The following is a 19,727-nucleotide window of genomic DNA, read 5'->3' as shown; positions in this document are numbered from 1 at the left end:
GATGTTAGAGTGCCCTTCCTGCCCTATGCAGATGTGAGCCCACTCTCTCCTCCCAACCCCTCCAGCTTTTCTAGGGTCGGGGGTGCCTTTCACTGCAGAGAGCTTGAAATCATCAGGCACAGTGCAGAGGATGGAGGGCAAGACAAGGTGTCACAAGAAAATCCAACTTATAAGAATAAAACAATATGAAAAGTGAAAACTTGCTTCATGGCTTTTAAATATAGTACCTTCACTCTTAAGGATTATACTCATTAGAGGTCAATGATTTCATTGGCTCAAATGGATCTTAAAAGAAATGGCTTCACTTCTTCCACCACCCCCCTCATAATTCTCTAACATATTCTTCATTCAACAAATATTTATAGACCTTCTATAAGCTCCAAGGCCCTACGGAGAGGCCCATTTCCATCACAATAAACACTGAGATTTATAGCCAGTCAAAATTTCAACTCTAACCACTTAGGAAGCATTATATATGCATACTTAAATGCCCAAATAAGTATGGATAGCCTGAAAAGCAACTCCAAAAGTTCTGATTATATCAAGGAAGTGATGTGTGGAAGGAATATCAATTTTAAAAGCATGGATGTGTAAAATATAGTGTTGCAATTTAGATACTGAAAAACTATAATGTGAATTTTCATGGAAATACAAGAATCTTTATCCATGAGTGTAAATTGTGAGACTAGCTTCATTACTTTATAACCACAGTATATACATATCAGAAAGAATGTAAGACACTTTTGAGGAAAACTGTCATTTATTATTAACACACTAACACATTTATTACTAACCTATTAACTCATACCTATGCGATAAAAATATTAAAATTTTGAAAAGTAAATGAAGTAACCCAGATTTGTAGATGAATATTTACTAGGTTAAATTATAAACAGCACATCTAAGTCTTTATCTATATATAAAGATATTACTGCTATTTTATTCTTCCATTAAAAACCAGCTTAGAAGGTGCTGCACAACACATTCACCTCAAAATGATGTATCTTCCTGATCCAAAAACCTACCACAAAGCCCATGGAGGCACTAGCTGGAGGGAAGTTTCTAGCTGGTAAATCTTGGATGGAGAGGCAATTTTTTAAAGGCCACTCATCTGCTGGGAAGTAGTTTCACTTTTGAATCTTCTAGAGACATGCACTTGAGTCTAATAGATTCAGCAGCCATTCCCTGAATATAAGTAAATACAACAAATACAGAGGAGATAAGACCCAGGTTGAGGGGTGAACTGTGGCCCAAATCCCAAGTTTATATACTGAAGTCCCAACCCCAGCACCTCAGAAAGTGAATGCATTTGGAAACAGCGTCACTGCAGATATAATTCGATAAGATGAGGTCATACTGGAGTAGGGTGAGCACCTAATCCAACGGGACGAACATCTTTACAAAAAAAGGGGAGATTTAGACACTGAATCACCCACAGAGAGGACACCATGTGAAAATGAAGGTGAAGATCGGGGGAAGCTCTATAAGCCAAGAAATGCCAAAGCTTGCCAATAAACCACCAGAGACATAGAACAGATTCTTCTTCACTGACCTCAGAAGGAACCAACCCTTTCAACACCATGACCTTGGGAGTTATAGCTTCCAGAACTGTGGGGCATTCAGTTTCTCTTGTTTCAACTGCCCAGTGTATGGGACACAGTTATGGCAGCCCTAGCCAAGTAATAAAGCTGAAGATATGCTTTACCATTTATGATCTTAAAATCAAGTAGAAGAGATAAGAAGATGCGCAATAATAACAAAGCAATGACGAACACTTTACTTGTATCATGTAATTCATTTATCACAATTTGGTACTATCAACCTAATTTTATAGATGAGGAGACAGAGCAATTTCCCCCAAAGAAACTCCCAACCACATTGAGTCAGGTTCTCTCTGGTTCTGTCTGTTTGGGGGTCTCTCATCTTTAACCATTACGCACATGGCCTCCTATCCACAGCTGCCATGAGATAGAAATAAAACACAGCAGGTGCAATGCCCAGCTGCAGTGTCAATAGGGGTCTGTCGTGTGTCTCTGATATGGACATCCCATGGATCCCTCTTCCCCTTCCAAGAGGTCAGCCCATGTAGTACTCAGCTGAGAAGTCAAGTTTCACATCCTTGAGAGCTACACATGATGGTTGCTTTATTCATCAAGAATATATATTCTCCAGCCACATTCTGTTCTTCTTTGCTTTTTGGAATCCACTTCCCTGAGACCTGACCAGCAACACTTACTACAAAGCACTGCTGTATCCCTCAGCCAGACAGATAGCACACCCTGGGTGGGAGCTGCATTTCAAGGGAAGTAACTGATCCAAGTTCAAGGCTGAAGTCTGCCACTTGCTAGCCGCTGATTTCACACAGTTCATAGAAACTCTCTGAAGCCCTTTTCCTCATTGGTTGAATTGGGACAGTAACCTTTTCTTAAAACACAAATTGTAAGAATAAACAAAATTATTGATGTGAAATCGCTTTGACCACCATGAAAGTTGCAAGTACTCCCAAAGAGAAACCTTCAAACAAATGTTGCCTTAGCTTGTGTGTCAGCAAATATTTATCAAGCATTTACTATGTGCCAGGTGCCAGGCATAGGACAAGGAACAAGAGAGAGAAAAAAAAAAAAGTCTGTGCTAATGTCATGGAGCTTTCATGAGTTAGGAGAGGGAAAATGCAAACAAATAAACAAAATCTATACTGTGTCAGATAAGTGGGGTGGGGATAGAAAAGGTCAGAAAGGGGGAGTAGGTGTGCTGATAAGGGGAAGAAGAGTTGAAATTTTAAATAGAGTGGTCAAGAAAGGCTACTCTGAGGCAATACCTGAGCTAAAACCTCACGGAGTTAAGAAGTTAGCCCTGTGAAGATCTCGGAGAAGTAAAACTAGTAACAAATGGATTCTTCCATCTCATTCCATAGACTGTAAGGGTTGAATAGGTCAAGGTCTAAACTAATTTACTGTCAGTCCATTGACTCTGGAAAACAACTGTGCTTTTATTGAAGCCATCTAGTTTGTCCACTCACACTTTTTAGTTCTTAAAAAGAAATCAGTTTCACTAAATGACTTTGAACTAGTCAGCTTTAAATAGTATCAAGTTCCCACATTCCCAAAGATGAGGATTTCTGTTTTAAACATTAATTCCTGGAACAATCAAAAAGCAACATCACAAAAGAAAGAGCCACTTGGAGTTTTTTGGAAATATATTATTCTAGAAGATCCTGGCTGTAAAAAGGGCTACATTTGTGATAGAAGTGTGTTCGTTTATTCAAGAAGTAGGTAGGAAAATAGCAGGTTATCTAGTTCTTTAAATAGAAAATATTTCCCTAGAGAATATGTTTTCAATGAGTTTTTAAAACCCCAACAAATGTTTATTGTGTTTATAATGTGTGCAAAGTCCCATAATGAGCTATTGTGAATAAAAGAGAAACAAATTACAAAAACACTACCTACTATTTTTAAATGGTTATGAACCAGTTATTGTTCTTAATTTTTAGTGACCACCGAATTCTTTGTCTATCAGCCTTTTAAATACATGAAATAAGTGCTTCAGTGGATCTGTTAGGAAAATAAAACACAAGAGAGTGGTTTGTTTCTTTGCATACTGATATGCTTGCCTTGCTCAGCAAAGAGAGTATATTTTTCTTTAAAACTCTGGTTTCCTTTCTGGTGCAATTGGAATTACTTCTGTTGAAACCATTTTCAAAACAGTTAAATAACTTTAAAGAAAAGGATTTATGTAGAACTGCAATGGACTACTGATATATGAGTTCAGCTACTAGTTCATACCTGGTTACATTTCCTCCAAGATTGGGGGGGGGGGGGGAAATTACCACCCATGTATGGTTTCCTGTACCAGGTACATGGGAGAAATTAAACTACTGGCGGAAGTTAATTACCTGGGCTAATTTCAAACAATGGCATCTTTTAGACATTGTTATTATATTTTTATGGCTGCACCCAGGGCCTATAGAAGTTCCCAGACCAGGAATCGAATCTGAGCTGCAGCTCTGACCAACGCCCACAGCTACAGCAACACCTGATCCCTTAACCCACAGTGCCAGGTCGGGGATCAAACCCGAGCCTCTGCAGCAACCCAAGCCGCTGCAGGGGAATTCTTAACCCGCTGCACCATAGCAGGAACTCCTACATATTATTTTATTTAGCACTGCAGTTGCTGCCTTCTTTCTCTCTAGTTGGAAGATTTTGGTAAAGCACTGTCCTCCTTCCATAGGATTTTCTCATGGTCTAAAAACATGACAAATTCCATATTTGGCAGCAATTGCATGTAACACACTTAGCACAGGGACTGCCCCTTTATATGAGCCCTGGAAAGGTGAATTTCCTCTACCAGCTGGTAGTTCAGAATGAAGCCAATGTTATCAGTTTGAATGTGTCACAGTCCCTGGATAGCTGAGTGCTCTGATGGTCTCAAAGATTTGAGACTTTGGAAGGGAGTGCAGGGGACCATTGGCCACTGTTTGGCAATACCATATCAAGACCCTTTCTGCCTGTTGTACTGGTGACATCCTGGACTCAACTTTGTTCTCCTGAAGCCTTAGGGAGACATTTTCCTGTTCTCCATTTCCTGTGACTAGAACACAGGCAAGATCCAGGTAGTCAGGCTGAATGAGCCTAAACTGGGGCTTCGTCTTTGTTGCCAGGAGGCACAGCCAAGGGGACAGTGAGCGTTAATGTGGGGCAACATGCAGTAGTGTCCAACTTCCTGCTCCAGGATGCTCCAGATAACCACAGTCTGAGTTCCCTTCATCTCACCCTTTTCTAAGCCTGTTCTTTCTGCTTCCTGTTGAAACTCCAAGCAATAGGTTTCTTTCCAATAAATCCCACTGGACTTGGTGCCTGCTGCTTGCAACCAGGACCCTGGGCATTCATGGGGTGGTGCCTACTGCTTACAACTAGGACCCTGAGCTGCATGGGGTGGGCCTCTGTGAAGAGAAGATCTTATGTTGTACGAGGTCAATGGGTTCTCACTTTCCCTGGCTCTCTCAGGGCCTGCAAAACCCTGGGATAAGAAAGTCCAAGCCCTCACTGCCTTACTCCAGCCTTTTCAGGAGGGGGCTGCGGCCCCTTCATCTGCCGCCTAATGGAGTACCACTGAGTCCAATCAGGGGGAGAAGGACAGCGGGGAGCAGAGGGGGCCATTTCACTCCATCGTTCTTGACACCAAAGGGCATTATGCTGCTGCCCAAAGTGGGAAACACAAAGCAATCACCATATGACTTGGAATCGAACAAGCCAACGACTGTAAGATGCACAATTACTTTATGTACCACTAAGAAAAACAATTCCTGCTAATTAAATTGTAACACATCATCAATTCTAATATGAAAACCCATGAATGCTGGAATTGATAAAACAATCTATGGCTTGGAAGTGAATAGAACACTAGCTTCCAGAAGATAAAAGGGATGGCGAGAACAGAGAACCAATTCTAAATCAAACTTACTACTGTGCCATTGTTGGTGAACAGACTTGGAGAAATACAAAAGCTCTTTTTTTGTTTGTTTCTTGTGTTCTATGTGTACTGCTTTCAACTTAAGAATAACTACCCCAGCCACTTTTATGTAATTTTTTGTATGGCTATTTCAGATAGTGATTCTTTTCATAACATATTTACATTTTTTCTAGAGAAACACAAAGAGTTCACCTCTAAATTAAAATTTGGTCTTAGAGTTCCCATGATGGCTCAGTGGAAAAGAATCTGATTAGTATCCATGAGGATGCAGGTTTGATCCCTGGCCTCACTCAGGGGGTTAAGGATCTGGCATTGCCATGAGCTGTGGTGCAGGTCACAGACGAGGCTCAGATCCCACTTTGCTGTGGCTGTGGTATAGGCTGGCAGCTGCAGCTCCATTTTGACCCCTAGCCTGGGAACCTGCATATGCCGTGGGTGCGGCCCTAAAAAGACCAAAAAAAATAATAATAATAAAATAAATAAGAGTTGGAATTGGTTTAAAAATAATTCACTTGGAGTTCCTATTCTGGCTCAGCAGCTTAAGAATCCGACATAGTGTCCATGAGGATGTGGGTTCAATCCCTGGCCTCACTCAGTGGGTTAAGGATCCTGTGTTGCCATGAGCTGTGGTGTAGGTCGCTGATGCGGCTCGGATCCCAAGTTGCTCTGGCTGTGGCTGCAGCAGGCAGGTACAGCTCTGATTCAACCCCTGGCCTGGGGATTTCCACATGCCCCAGGTGGTGCCCTAAACATATATACATACATATAAATAATTCACTTTAATGAGGATATTCTTTGCAGCTCTGTCTTTGGCCCCATCTTTTCTCATACAAATGCCACTTTGGATAACAACTACCCTTGTTGTCCCTCATCACCCCCAAGTTGATATATTCCTGCCGAGATACCCCTCCAGATTCTGTACTGCACATTCCAGCATGAACGGCCCCCAGGCCCTTCACATGTCCCAAGCTGAACTCCCACCTTCTGCTGAGATCTGCTCCTTGGGCTGCATTCTTCCTCCTACCTGATGGTACCCCTTTCACATGGGTTCATAGCTGGAGATCACAGTACCACCTCACATTCCTCTTTTGCATCAGAGCCTAGAAGAAGGGGTCTCTAAGTGCTTTCAGTTCCTCCTCCAAAATCTGTCTCAAATACACCTCTGTCTTTTCTGCATTGCCCCCTGCTGTTGCCCCCCTGCCCCATTCAGGACTTTACCATCTCTTGCATGGAGTATTACAATAGCTTTTGGACTGGTCCTCTTACCATCACCAGTCTTGCTCGATATTTCAAATAGCTTCATTTTTTAATTTAAAAAAATGCCTATGCATCCTTTCTCCACCCCCAATTCTTCTATACTTCCTTCTAAATTTTAGTATAAAACCCCATAACTCCTTGTCTCTTCTACCTCGGTGTGCATTCCAGACAAAGTGCAGCACCCCAACCCCAGGAGGAATATGCCTCAAAGGCATTACACATTCTGCTTGCCTTGGTCTTCCCTCCAATGTCCTGGAATGATTATTTCTAACCCTTTATGATGCAGCTCCAGGGTCCGATCACCTCCCCAGCAGATATGTTGATCCTGTTCCTTGTTCCATCTCCTCCTTGTACATCCCTCTAAGACAGCACATCCAGACCACCTGAAATTAGGTTTTGCATCTATCTCCACAGCCAGACGAAAAGTGCTTCAAAGACCTGCTCTTGTTAGTATCATCAATATCAAGTACAGACAATAGCAATATCAAGGCAGGTGGTTGTTCCAGGAAGGTAGCATGAACCACACCATGCAGGAATTTGAATGACAGAATGCATTTGGACTCTTTCTGGAGATCTATACCCCCCCTTTTTAATAAACACACATTTCATTCAATCCATAAATATTATTTAAAATTTCAAAAGGAATTCAAGGCACTAGAGATGCAAAATATGGCTTTTGAAACCTCACTTATCTCCTTCCCAGCCAGCCCTTTATACACATTCTGATTTATCTCTCTAAGGGGTGGCCTGACTCTTGATGAAAACTATTGCTGCCAGCCAGCCTTGCAGAGAAACTGGAGGCTTTTTTAAAATATAAGAGACAAGGTCTGATTTTGTTTAAGAATATGGAGGCCAGAGGGGAGTGGGAAAGCCCAGAATGAGGGAGACAGCTAGTAGGTAAGCTGTAGACATAATCCAAGCAGCAGATGATGAGAACTTGGCCTGGGATGGTTCAGCTGCCAGGAGGCGTGATGAATTGGACTGTGAATGTAGACATGTATTTGTACAGCAGACAGTGAGGGCTCTCGTTCAGAACTCACTCAAGTCACCCTATCCTTGGACTGGTTTCGTGTAAAGTTTGCCAGCTTTGCCAGGAGTCCAAAGAGAGCCACCCTCCCGATACGGATCACGGCGGCCAAAATAAAGTATAACATGCACTGCTGAATGCTTACACAAACCAAGGTGAGCGCCTCTGCGCTTTCAAAATATGCAGCAAAGACATATTTTGTGGGATTTTCAGTAAGCACTTTGTTAAATATACTACACGCTAATGTTTAAAAAACCTTCACTTTCTGGTCTAGAAAAATCTGGCCAGGGTAAAGAAAACATACATTTCTCATCGTACAGAGCACTCCTGTTAACACTCTCGGCCACATCAGTTCTCTCCTAAGGCTCTAACATGACAGTACTTGGAAAGTTTACTTCCTGATGGAATGTCACCCAAGGCATCGCAAAGGGGAGGAAATGAAAGAAAATATTCAAAATGAGAGAGGAAGCCAGAGAACAGTACTCTTTAGCATCTGTTTCTGAAACGTGTAACTGTGCTGATATATAATATGTTTGCAGTAAATATGTGTTGAATTGAGGCAACACGGATTAGTCAGCCTGCATGAAAGGACAGAGATGGGGCTGGGGTGGGGTGGGAACACCCTTCTCCGAGATGTCCAGGCAGGAGCCCGTGGGAAATGCTGGCGCTTGATGTTTGGGAATGGGAAGATTTGATTGATCACTATTCCCATCATTTCCCTCCTTAAGAACCATCAGTGACTCCCTACTTCCCAGATTACCTCTGACTTTAAGGCCTATAGCTAGCTGACTCCAATTTAATTCTCCAGCACTGCTCAGAGCAGAGCAGTCTTTGCCTCACACGTGCATGAAATCAGCCAAATTCGATGCCAATCTTTCTTCTCTTCATTTTTAAAATATTTTTGACTCTCATCTCCTAAGCTTTCTCAGGAAGTCATGGAGCCTTCAGTCACAGAAGAGGTCAACTGGATGAAAATGAATGCATACTCATGGCTTAGAGAATAGTAAACCCAGTAAATTAATCTCTCATGGCAAACTGCAGTTCCTACAGGACTTGGGAGGGAGAGAGCTTTTGAAACAGCCAAGCTACACCTCAAATCAGTCCTCTGTTTTGCATTCTTGGAAGCAGAACCATCCACTGCCTAACTCTAGAAAGAGCACTTGCATTGTACTCTCTGTGAATAGGGCCTCCTTGACTTGCACAGGGCAGAGGCTCTATGTCTATTCCTGGCAGCTTTATTTGCATAGAGGACCACACACACACACACACACACACACACACACACACACACGCACATTCTGGGCAAGAATTCAAAACACTTGAAAATGCAATTCTTGGCTTCTTAGAAAGGGAGAAGGGACTTCTAGCTTTCTTTTCTAGACATAAATTCCTTTGGCTGCCTCCCTACTTTTCATTTTGGACAATCTCAAGCCCTACTCTTTGTTTGCTCTATCAGTTCTTCCAAATGTGCGAATCTGTACTTCCTCTTAGTGGGAGCATGGCCTGTGCAAAAGAAATCTGGGGTCACAGAGACTGAGATGTCATCATACCTAACTTGCAGCAGCAACTGTACATACATTCCAGAAAAAAGTAAAGCCAAGGCCTCCAGGTACTAAAATGGTTATTGTGTTATGTTGACTAGCAAAAAACAGAGAAAAATCAGTGGAAACCATTTAGAACATTATTGTGCTAGTAAAGAAACTGTTCATAAGAAGAAAATGGTACCTTCCATCTTTAAGTTGTCAACGCTGACTATTAATGTCAGAGCAGTCATCACATCCATCACTCAACCTGGAAGTCATCCCATTAGTTCATGTTCTCTCAAGGATTCTTCGTGTTAATAGGATCCTGTCTTGTGAATGCTACCTCTTTGTACCCCTTCATTTCCACAACTTCCTCTCCTCTCCATTTTCTACTTTCTTCTGTTTGGTAAAGGCCACTGTTGGCTTTTACGTAGGGTCAGGGTCTCCTATCTGAGTCCTTACCTCCAACTGCTTTCTAAGCCTATGATTGCTACAAACAACATTGTCAGATCAATCCTCTTAAAACAGAACTCTGTTCATATAAATTTCCTAGTGAAAGCCTTTGATAGTTCCCATGACATGCAGAATAAAAGCTGGACTCTTTGGCCGAGTCTTCAAGTCTTCCAAGGCCTGGATCCAACATGTGTTTCCTGCTGATCTGCCTCTACTGTGGTCATCGCCTCTCCCCTGCTCAGACATACTCTCCTGGCAGCCCACATGGATACTGTGTTTGCTGCACAAGTTTTCCATCCATCCTTTGGTTTATGTTGCTCCCTCAGCCAGACCCTCTCCCCACCTTCCTTTCACAAAATACAAGCACCTACTAAGTGTCAGGCACTATTCCAGGTGCTGGAGATGCAGTCGTGAACAAAACAAGACAAAACTTCCTGCCTTCATGGAGCTTTCTTTTTAGTGGCGGAGATGGACAATAGACAAGATAAACAAGCCTAAAGTAGGTTAGAGAGTTGGGAGTGCTAAAGAGAAAAGCCACACAGGGAAGTGGTGGGTGTCACAATTCCACAGAAGTAGCTAGGGAGGTCCTTACTAAGAGGAGGTGTTTTGAAAAAAAAGACTCAAGGAACTCAGGGATCAAGCTATGTGGATACCTGGGGAAAGCATTCAAGGTAGAGGAAACAGAAGCACAAGGATTTTGCCTGGCGTGTTCAAAGCCTCAAAGACTTCCCCACATGTAAAATTCAGGTACACTTCAAGATCTGATTCAAACGACCCCCAGGTCCCCAAATCTCTCTTGTTTGCCCTCACTGGAAGGGATTTCTTCCTCATTTAACCTTTCATAGCACTTGAGTCTGTCTTAACAACATTTTTTTTTACCCAATCAAAGAACTATTATGTTTAAGAGTATGGCATTTATCTCCTGGAGAGAGTGTGGAGAAAAAGGAACACTTTCTCTATATTGCTGGTGGGAATTCAAGTTGGTGTAGCCACTATAAGAAACAGTATAGAGGTTCCTCAAAAAGCTAAATATAGAACTACCATATAATACAGCAATCCCACTCCTGGGTATACATCTGGACAAAACTACAATTTGAAAAGATACATGCACTCCTATAATTGTAGCAGTGCTATTCTCGATAGCCAAGGCATGGAAACAACCTAAATGTCCATTGACAGATGAATGGATTAAGAAGATGTGTTACATATATACAATGGAATACTACTCAGCCTTAAAAACAATGCCATTTGCAGCAACATAGATGGGACTACAGATTATCATGCTAAGTGAAGTTAAGTCAGAAAGACAAATACCATGTGACAACACATGTGGAATCTAAAATATGACACAAGTGAACCTATCTATGAAACAGAAATAGACTCACAGACATAGAGAACAGATCTGTGGCTAAAAGGGAGTCAGGGGATGGGGGAAGGATGGACTGGGAGTTTGGGGTTAGTAGACAGAAATCATTATATATATAATGGACAAACAATAAGGTCCTATTGTCTAGCACAGGGAACTATAGTCAATATCCTGAGATAAATCATAGTGGAAAAGAATATTTAAAAATAATGGGAGTTCCCATTGTGGCTCAGTGGGTTACAAATCCAACTAGTATCCGTTAGGCCTCACTCAGTCAGTTAAGGATCCAGTGTTGCCATGAGCTGTGGTGTAGGTCACAGATGTGGCTCAGATCCACCTTGCTGTGGCTGTGGTGTAGGCCAGCAGCTGCAATTCTGATTGGACCCCTACCCTGGGAACTTCCGTGTGCTGCAGGTGAAGCCCTACACAGCCAAAAATAAATAAATAAAAATATAAAAAGAATGTCTATATGTATAACTGAATCACTTGTTGTACAGCAGAAATTGACACAACATTGTAAATCAATCATACTTCAGTAAAAAAGAGTGTGGCATTTATCATTCTCTACTTTAGGTACTATGCAATTAAGTAGAACACATTCCTGTACATTTCTGAGTTTTCTTTTTCATCCAAAATCCTGAATTTCTTGGGAGTATGATGCATTAATTGTTCATAATTATTTGCCCCAATAAGGTTGTTAAATAAATTTTTTTTTTTTTTTTTGTCTTTTTGCTATTTCTTTGGGCCACTCCTGCGGCATATGGAGGTTCCCAGGCTAGGGATCTAATTGGAGCTGCAGCCACCGGCCTACGCCGGAGCCACAGCAACGCGGGATCTGAGCCGAGTCTGCAACCTACACCACAGCTCACGGCAACGCCGGATCGTTAACCCACTGAGCAAGGGCAGGGACCGAACCCGCAACCTCATGGTTCCTAGTCGGATTCGTTAACCACTGCGCCACGACGGGAACTCCTAAATCCTTAAATGTTAATAATGTCATTTCCCCAGTGTTCTAAAAAGCACATTTTCTCAGTGGTTTCTCCAGCGTTTTAGCTGCATCACAAATCTCTTCACTCAATTCCTTTCCTTGATCACTAAGTTTTGTTTTGTTTTGTTTTGTTTTTTTGTCTTTTGTCTTTTTTGTTGTTGTTTTGTTGTTGTTGTTGCTATTTCTTGGGCCACTCCCGCGGCATATGGAGGTTCCCAGGCTAGGGGTTGAATCGGAGCCATAGCCACCGGCCTACACCAGAGCCACAGCAACGTGGGATCCGAGCCGCGTCTGCAACCTACACCACAGCTCACGGCAACACCGGATCGTTAACCCACTGAGCAAGGGCAGGGACCGAACCCGCAACCTCATGGTTCCTAGTTGGATTCGTTAACCACTGGGCCACGACGGGAACTCCTTGATCACTAAGTTTTATCATCATTGCCCACTAAACTTCTCTAAAGTTACCCAGAGACTCCCTATACTCCCTGCAAGGTTCATGGTCCTTTGCTTTGTTTCTTGTCCAGGTCTTTGGTCATAGGCATTTGCTCACCATCTAATGTGTGCTCAGAACTATTCTAGGCATCGTGGAAAAACAAGAGTTAGCGATTTATTGAATTATATGTGTCCAGTTTTGTTGTGAATGCTTTATTTCATCATCCTATTTAATCCTCCTAACAACTCACCAAGACAGACACAATTAGTTCTCTCTATAAACATGAGGCTTAGAAAGGAAGCAGATCTACAAGAGCTAGAAGAATAGAGCCGAGATTTAAACTTATGTTTTCCAACTCCCAAACTCCCTCAGACCAAACCGTATAAAGGAAGAAAAGGGCCTGTAATGGATATTGCGGCTTTGACCACCCAGACTCTACCACCTCACATAGTTGACTAACAATCTCTCTTCTTTGGTGGATCTGTCTTTCCCAACTCTCAGCTAAGCAGAGCCTTCTTAAGATGTAGGAGAAAACTTTGTACCTGAGGCAATGATAAGACTAAATCTCAGTATTTCGGGAGTTCCTGTGGTGGCTTAGTAGTTAATGAACCCGACTAGTATCCATGAGGCCACGGGTTCAATCCCTGGCCTTGCTCAGTAGGTTAAGGATCTGGTATTGCTGTGATCTGTGGTGTAGGTCACAGATGTGGCTTGGATCCCAAGTTGCTGTGGCTGTGGTGTAGGCCTGCAGCCACAGTTCTGATTCAACCCCTAGCCTGGGAACCTCCATATGCCGCGGGTTCGGCCCTAAAAAGACAAAAAGAAAAAAACAAACAAACACAAAACAAAACAAAACAAAACAAAACCCTCAGCATTTCTGGGTATCAGTAGAGTGACCATAAAATCTACTGTCCAAATTGGGACACTTCTCTGAGGGAATGGAGGTACAATTACCATTTAAGTAGGACTGGCAGGTATGCAGGAGCACTGTGTGATCACCTCCTCCAGAGAATGAGACTCCTCTCTTACAATGGACTGCATCACTCTCCAGCCTAAAGCAGGACACAGGATGGTTGGAGTCAAACATCAGGGAAGAGGATTCCTCTCCTCCACTGGCCTGGGTGTTATACTAACGTGGAACCAAAGCAGTCCTGGTTCCCCATAAAGAACTTGAAAAAGATTAAGTAGAGCAGGGTCAAGAGATGGATAGTGGTAACAGTTTGAAAGTGAAAGTGAGCAGTAAATGAAGCCAGCATGTCCCTAGGATCTAGGGCCTAGGTTGATATTTGTTAAGAGCCAATAAATGTTCTTTTGGGGAGTTCCCATCATGGCTCAGCAGAAATGAACCCAATTAGTACCCACAAGGACACAGATTCAATCTCTGGCTTTGCTCAGTAGATTAAGGATCTGGCGTGGCCGTGAGCTGTGGTTTAGGTCGCAGATGCAACTCAGATCCCTCAATGTTGTGGCTATGGCATAGGCTGGCTGCTACAGCTCTGATTCCACCCCCGGCCTGGGAACTTCTATATGCCTCAGGTGCATCCCTAAAAAGACATAAATACATATATAAAGATACATACACGTACATACATACATACATATTTTTTTTGGCTTAGGTAATCTTGGGTTAGTTTGTCTATCACTGGTAACCAAAAAAGTACAAACTGTCAGGAACTAACAACCAACTGTGTAGGTACTCCATATTTTCTCTACAAGATCTCTTTTAGCATGTACACTATCTGCCAAAGTAGCATAGGGTTAAATACATGAGTACTGCTGCCATGCTGCTCAAGTTCAAATCTGATTCTGTCATCTAGTAGTAACCTTGGGATATTTATTCAACTCCTTCTGCCTCAGTTTTCTCATCTATTAATTACAGAATTGCCCTTCTTGATTAAAAATGATTCTTTAATAGCCTAGTACTCTTAGAGAACAATTTCTTAGTATTGATGAGGAAACTGAGATTCAAAGAAGTTAAATAAGTTGCTGAAAGTCAGACAGTTACTAAACTCTAAAGGCAGGTTTTTTATTCCAAGTTCATGAGGCACCAAATTCCATTCTGTTTCAACTTGTGTCCACACTGCCTCCCAGTTGCTTGAACTATGCTGCAAAAGGAGGGAGATGCCTCAGTGAGTTTGAAGGCGAGGGAAAGCATGGCCAGTGGGGAGGGAATGTTGTGGAAGTGGCAAAGCCATTTTGCCTACAGCTGAAAACAAAGTTGCCACCCACATTCTATCACACAGGCTTCTCTTGCCTTTCCTGGTTTGAGTACAGTTTTAGCACAGTGACTGGGTTGCTCCACAGTCCACGTGTAGATTGAGAAGTGTTCCCATTCAGTGCAGGGAGGTCTGTTTGGATAATATTGTCTCCTCCAGTGGAGACCATGCCTGCAGGTTGTGCCCTGCTTCATCTCCTACTGCATGGGCTACTCTGCCGTTTGCCAACTTGCTTCAACCAAGCCAGTTTCCAAACTCTTCTTGACCTTGCCAAGAACTCTTGCATCTCATGGCTTTTACATCTGCTGTCCCGTTCTGCCTGGAATATTCTTTATCCAAATAGTCACAAGTCTTTCCCACGAGTTTTTCAGAGTCTCTGTACATAAACTAGCAACATGCCTTGCTCCATTCTATAGCGGCACATGGCACTTGTTTTCCCCTTACCCTGATTTTAAAAATTTCATAGCACTGATAACCATCAGATTCAATACATTTATTTATGTATATCTATTTTCTGTCTCCTACCACTTAGAATGGAAATTCTACAAGGTCAGTGACTGTGTCTCTTCTTTGCTGTATCCAAAGCACCTAGACAATCGCTGGGTATGTGACAGGTGGCAATAAATATTTGTTGGATGATAAGGTGACTGAATGTACAAAAGAACAGCAAGGCAGCAATACATCTTGAAACCAACACACATATCCTTCCTTAAGCCCACAGAGTGATGGCCATTCCTGTTACTGAAATCAGGGACACCCCACCCCCACTCCTCAGTATTGTCACAGATGCTTATGACCCCACAGCTCTGGTTCCCTGAAATGGGAGTTTTCTATCTCTTTAGCATTCATTTTATTCTCTAGAAAATGGAAATGAGATCTTCTGAGCGCTTTTCACTGACTTCCATTTCAGCATTTTCTCAGTCTGGTGTCCAACCCCTAGCCCAGAGAGAACTGATATATTTTCCATCTGGAAATACATCAAAATTCATCACAGTCCAATTCTCAGGGAAGATCATTAGCACATTTGTTTGCTTTTATCCTAGCATTAACAACTCTATTTGGGGCTAAATTATTTCCCCTGGTTTCAATGTCAAGTTTTCCCATTGGCTCAAATATGAAGTCCCCGTCTGTCAATGTAATAATTTTCTATTAATTATAAAAGAAGAAAGCTAGCCGTCTGAGAGTCTTAAGGGAAGCATTTGTCTAATCCAAGAAACTGATTTTTCCAGTTACTTGGACTACATACAACTCTCAGTTGTGGTCAGATTCACAGATTTCAAAGTGCCCCTTGTTTTTACTTTCTGGTCAGTCTAGACAGACATGGTTCTTTCCTTCATTTTTCAAGCTGTTGAAACATCAAGTTGGTCAAAAGAATCTGAATCTCTCAAGAATAAACTGAGCTGCACTTCACCAGAGACTTCATAACTTTCTACTGAATATCCCTTCAAACAGAAGAACCACCTCAGTGGTACTAGAGGAGATTTTGCTTCAAAGACTCAGTGCGAATGTGAGAAGGAAACTGTGACAATAAAAATAATGACCATTATGGTTCTATCCAGAATGGAAAAATAGGCTAGTGGTTAGAGAATGTAGTCCCGAATTTTTTTTTTTTTTTCTTTTTTGCTGGTTCTCAGCTCTTTCAGTTTCATCTGGGTGTCCTCACCCAATCTAAATTGCCACCTTTAATAATAAGGCTTCTAGTCATTATAACTGGACACAGGTTCTTGAGAAGCTACCACATGCAAGGCACAGGCTCCATTGCAGAGAGCCCCAGAACTGAATCAAGAGAGATGCTTGAACTCACAGAGTTTGGCATTTGGGCAGGGAAATGGCTACCGTATGCAAATATCTGTATCAGAGGCAAAATGCTTTGGAGATGTGCTCTGGGAATTCAGCAGGGGGAAGCAAACTTCTCAAGGGAGAGTATGGGTAGGGAGAGAGAGCAACAGGAAGCAGATTTCTCAAGGAGTCTGAGTAGAGTCTTGAGCAGTGCGGTTTTGACAAGGACACAGAAATGGGAATGCAGAGTATCATTCCAAGAAGAAGAAAGAGCACCATACGAAAGCAGAACCATTGAAAGAGGGGGACAGTGGCAGGCAGTTCAGTAGAGGAAGTAATGGAAAACCTTAAATGCCAGGATAAGTAGGATCATACAAATTTGCTATCTGATTCACACAGCTCTGTTGAGAAGCATTGTGAATCTACATTGCTTCAACTCATGTCAAAAGGGGGTTTTAAGGATCCCTAGGTACTTAGCTGTACCATGACTCAAGAGAACAGTTTTCCCATCAGAAATTTTATAGTGGGTAAGTTATCTACATATTTTCCCCCAGAGATAGCACAGGGAAAACGCGGTCTTACCCATGGCTATTTGTTGTACGATATGTGAAAGACAAGTTTCTTAGCTCCTTTAAGTTTTTTTTTTTTTTTTTTTTTTTTTGGAGTTCCCGTCGTGGCGCAGTGTTTAACGAATCCGACTAGGAACCATGAGGTTGCAGGTTCGGTCCCTGCCCTTGCTCAGTGGGTTAACGATCCGGCGTTGCTGTGATCTGTGGTGTAGGTTGCAGACGCGGCTCGGATCCCACGTTGCTGTGGCTCTGGTGTAGGCCGGTGGCTACAGCTCCGATTCAACCCCTAGCCTGGGAACCTCCATATGCCGCGGGAGCGGCCCAAGAAATAGCAACAACAACAACAACAAAAGACAAAAGACAAAAAAGACAAAAAAAAAAAAAAAAAAAAAAAAAAGAATATAAAAAAAATAAATAAATAAAAAGATTTTTTTTTAAAAAAAGTTTAAATTGTTTTTATTTTTTCCATTATAGTTGATTTACAGTGTTCTGTTAATTTTTACTGTACAGCAAAAAATGACCCAGTCATTCTGCTTTTATATATATATATATATATATATATATATATATATATGGAGAGAGAGAGAGGAAGCTAACTTCTTTTTCTCACATTATCCTCTATCATGTTCCATCAGAAGTGACTATAGTTCCCTGTGCTATACAGTAGTATCTCATTGCTTATCCACTCCTAATGCAATAGTTTGCATCTATTAACCCCAAACTGCCAGTCCATCCCACTACCTCCCCATCCCCCTTGACAACCACAAGTCCATTCTCAAGTCCGTGAGTTTCTTCTCTGTAGAAAGGTTCATCTGAGATGTCTTTTCTCATCTGTAAAGCAGGGATGCTCATTTCTGTGCTACTTACATAACAAAGTTGTTGTGTGAAACAGTGACATAATGGCTATAGGGATGCTTTGTCGGGGTAAAGGGCTATTACGTGTTAGCTAATTGTAGGAGTAATTACAGCTTCTTGATGTCCATTGGCCACCCAGACACAAAAATATGCAAGATAGGAAAAAGATTATGCAATAGAATAGAAAAGGGAGACATTCTAGTAAGGACTCATCACAGAAACAAAGGGCTGGAAAAATCACAGGGGCGGCTATTGTTGGGTTATGGCAGAATTTGGGGACGTGGAGTATAAAGCACCTAGCACAGTTGAAACAACAGAATACAAAATAAGGGTTCAAGTTATCAAGACTCTAAGTCTTATTGAGACTGGACAGCGCATGTAAAGCCGTGGGTCATTAGACAGGCATTTCGGTATGTTGGTGCTTACTGCAGGCATGAGCTTGGCTTTGAAGAACTGGTAGAGTATGTTGGGCAGGGGAAAGGGTGTTAGCATTTGTATTATTTACGGTAGGTGTACCAAGATCCCTGCACCCTACACTTCCCTCTTTAAGGGCACATAAACATGGGGGCATTCAATCAAGTTCTCTCTATACTCCTAGCCCTCCATCCAATGCTTGGACTATAACAAGGTTCCTTACTTGTGTGTCAAATCAGTGTAGGTACAGGATGAAGAAAGGGGTAAAGTCAGGAGAGAATAAGCACACATTCAAGCATAAGGGAAGAAAAGCCATGTGAGAAGGGAGCATGGAACAAGAATGGTGGTAAGGCTGGAAAGTATGGGATAACTTGGAAGCCAAGCTAAGGTCTTCAGTTTTGAGGGAGCAGAGAGAACAGGGAAACAATTAAATTTAAAATAAGTATTATATGGTAGCCATATACTGGACATGCTATAACTTTAGCCCAAGTTATAATGCAGTCTTCAGGCAGACCAACCAAGGAGAAAGAACCAAAACCATAACCACCATGATTTAATCATGTACTCCTGTAAAGTCGATTTTTCTCCTATACATGTCAATCCCCATTCCTGTCTTTGGTCACTGTTGAGGCAGCCTCAAGGTTTTAAAATATCACCTTCTGTTACAAAGGAAAATTTTATTCTCCATCTTCTGCCATTCTGTTTTATTCCTAGAGTTTTCACATAAACTCAGAATCATGAAAACATACTGCTGAAAAGATCTATAAAGGCAGCTATGGAAGTATTGCAAGATTTAAGAATGATGTGTAAACCACATAGCATGATGCTCAAAAAAACTAGATCGAAAAGCAGGTAAATGGAAATGTCTTCTTTTCCTCCTCTTCTTTCCCCCTTCTTCTTCTCCTCTTCCTCTTCCCTACTAATGATTTAGTTTAGTCTTTCCACCTAATGGACGGTGGCATCTGTGCAGTGTAAGTCTCCCCAAGTTCACACAGCCAGCTAGTGGCAGAGCTCAGGTTAGAACTCAGATCTGCCGGCTCCCTCTCCAGTGTTCTCCCCACACTGCCTGCTGCGGCAGTGAGACTGTTCCAGAGACAAAGAAAAGCCCCAGTTCCAATTGAGATTTGAAGGAGAAATGTGTTTCAGCAGAGGATTATCTGACACACTCTGAGCAAGCTTTACCTGTCAAGATGGCTACTACCTCATTTATTTATTCCCCTTCTCTAATCCAAATATTTCTTTCTGAATGAAGTCATTAAATTATACAAAGTCATCAAAGCACCTGTGGCTTCTGGCCAAGCCACTGTGGGCCATCAAACCCTCAGTCCTAGAGCCCATGCTTGGCAGAGGGCAGTTTTCAAGTACAACTATGCAC

The 19,727-nt window shown here is 42.1% G+C and overlaps 1 protein-coding gene across 7 annotated transcripts in view; it reads right to left on the bottom strand.

The window, feature by feature from the left end:
- DYNC1I1 (dynein cytoplasmic 1 intermediate chain 1) overlaps window positions 1–19,727 on the bottom strand; it is a 345,865-nt gene that overhangs the window by 133,114 nt on the left and 193,024 nt on the right. The window contains exon 1 of one of the 7 annotated variants that reach the window (XM_021102410.1): window positions 13,474–13,871. The exons of the other annotated variants lie outside the window; for them this stretch is intronic. Coding sequence (XP_020958069.1) covers window positions 13,474–13,606 — 133 coding nt within the window. The 5' untranslated portion in view covers window positions 13,607–13,871. Of the gene's footprint in view, window positions 1–13,473; window positions 13,872–19,727 lie in introns of those variants that run through there. 7 annotated transcript variants of the gene reach the window in all.

Source organism: Sus scrofa, chromosome 9, assembly GCF_000003025.6.
Source record: "Sus scrofa isolate TJ Tabasco breed Duroc chromosome 9, Sscrofa11.1, whole genome shotgun sequence".
Lineage (NCBI taxonomy): Eukaryota > Metazoa > Chordata > Mammalia > Artiodactyla > Suidae > Sus > Sus scrofa.
The sequence above is the reverse complement of the archived record's forward strand: the minus strand, read 5'-3'. Positions and strand labels throughout refer to the sequence as shown.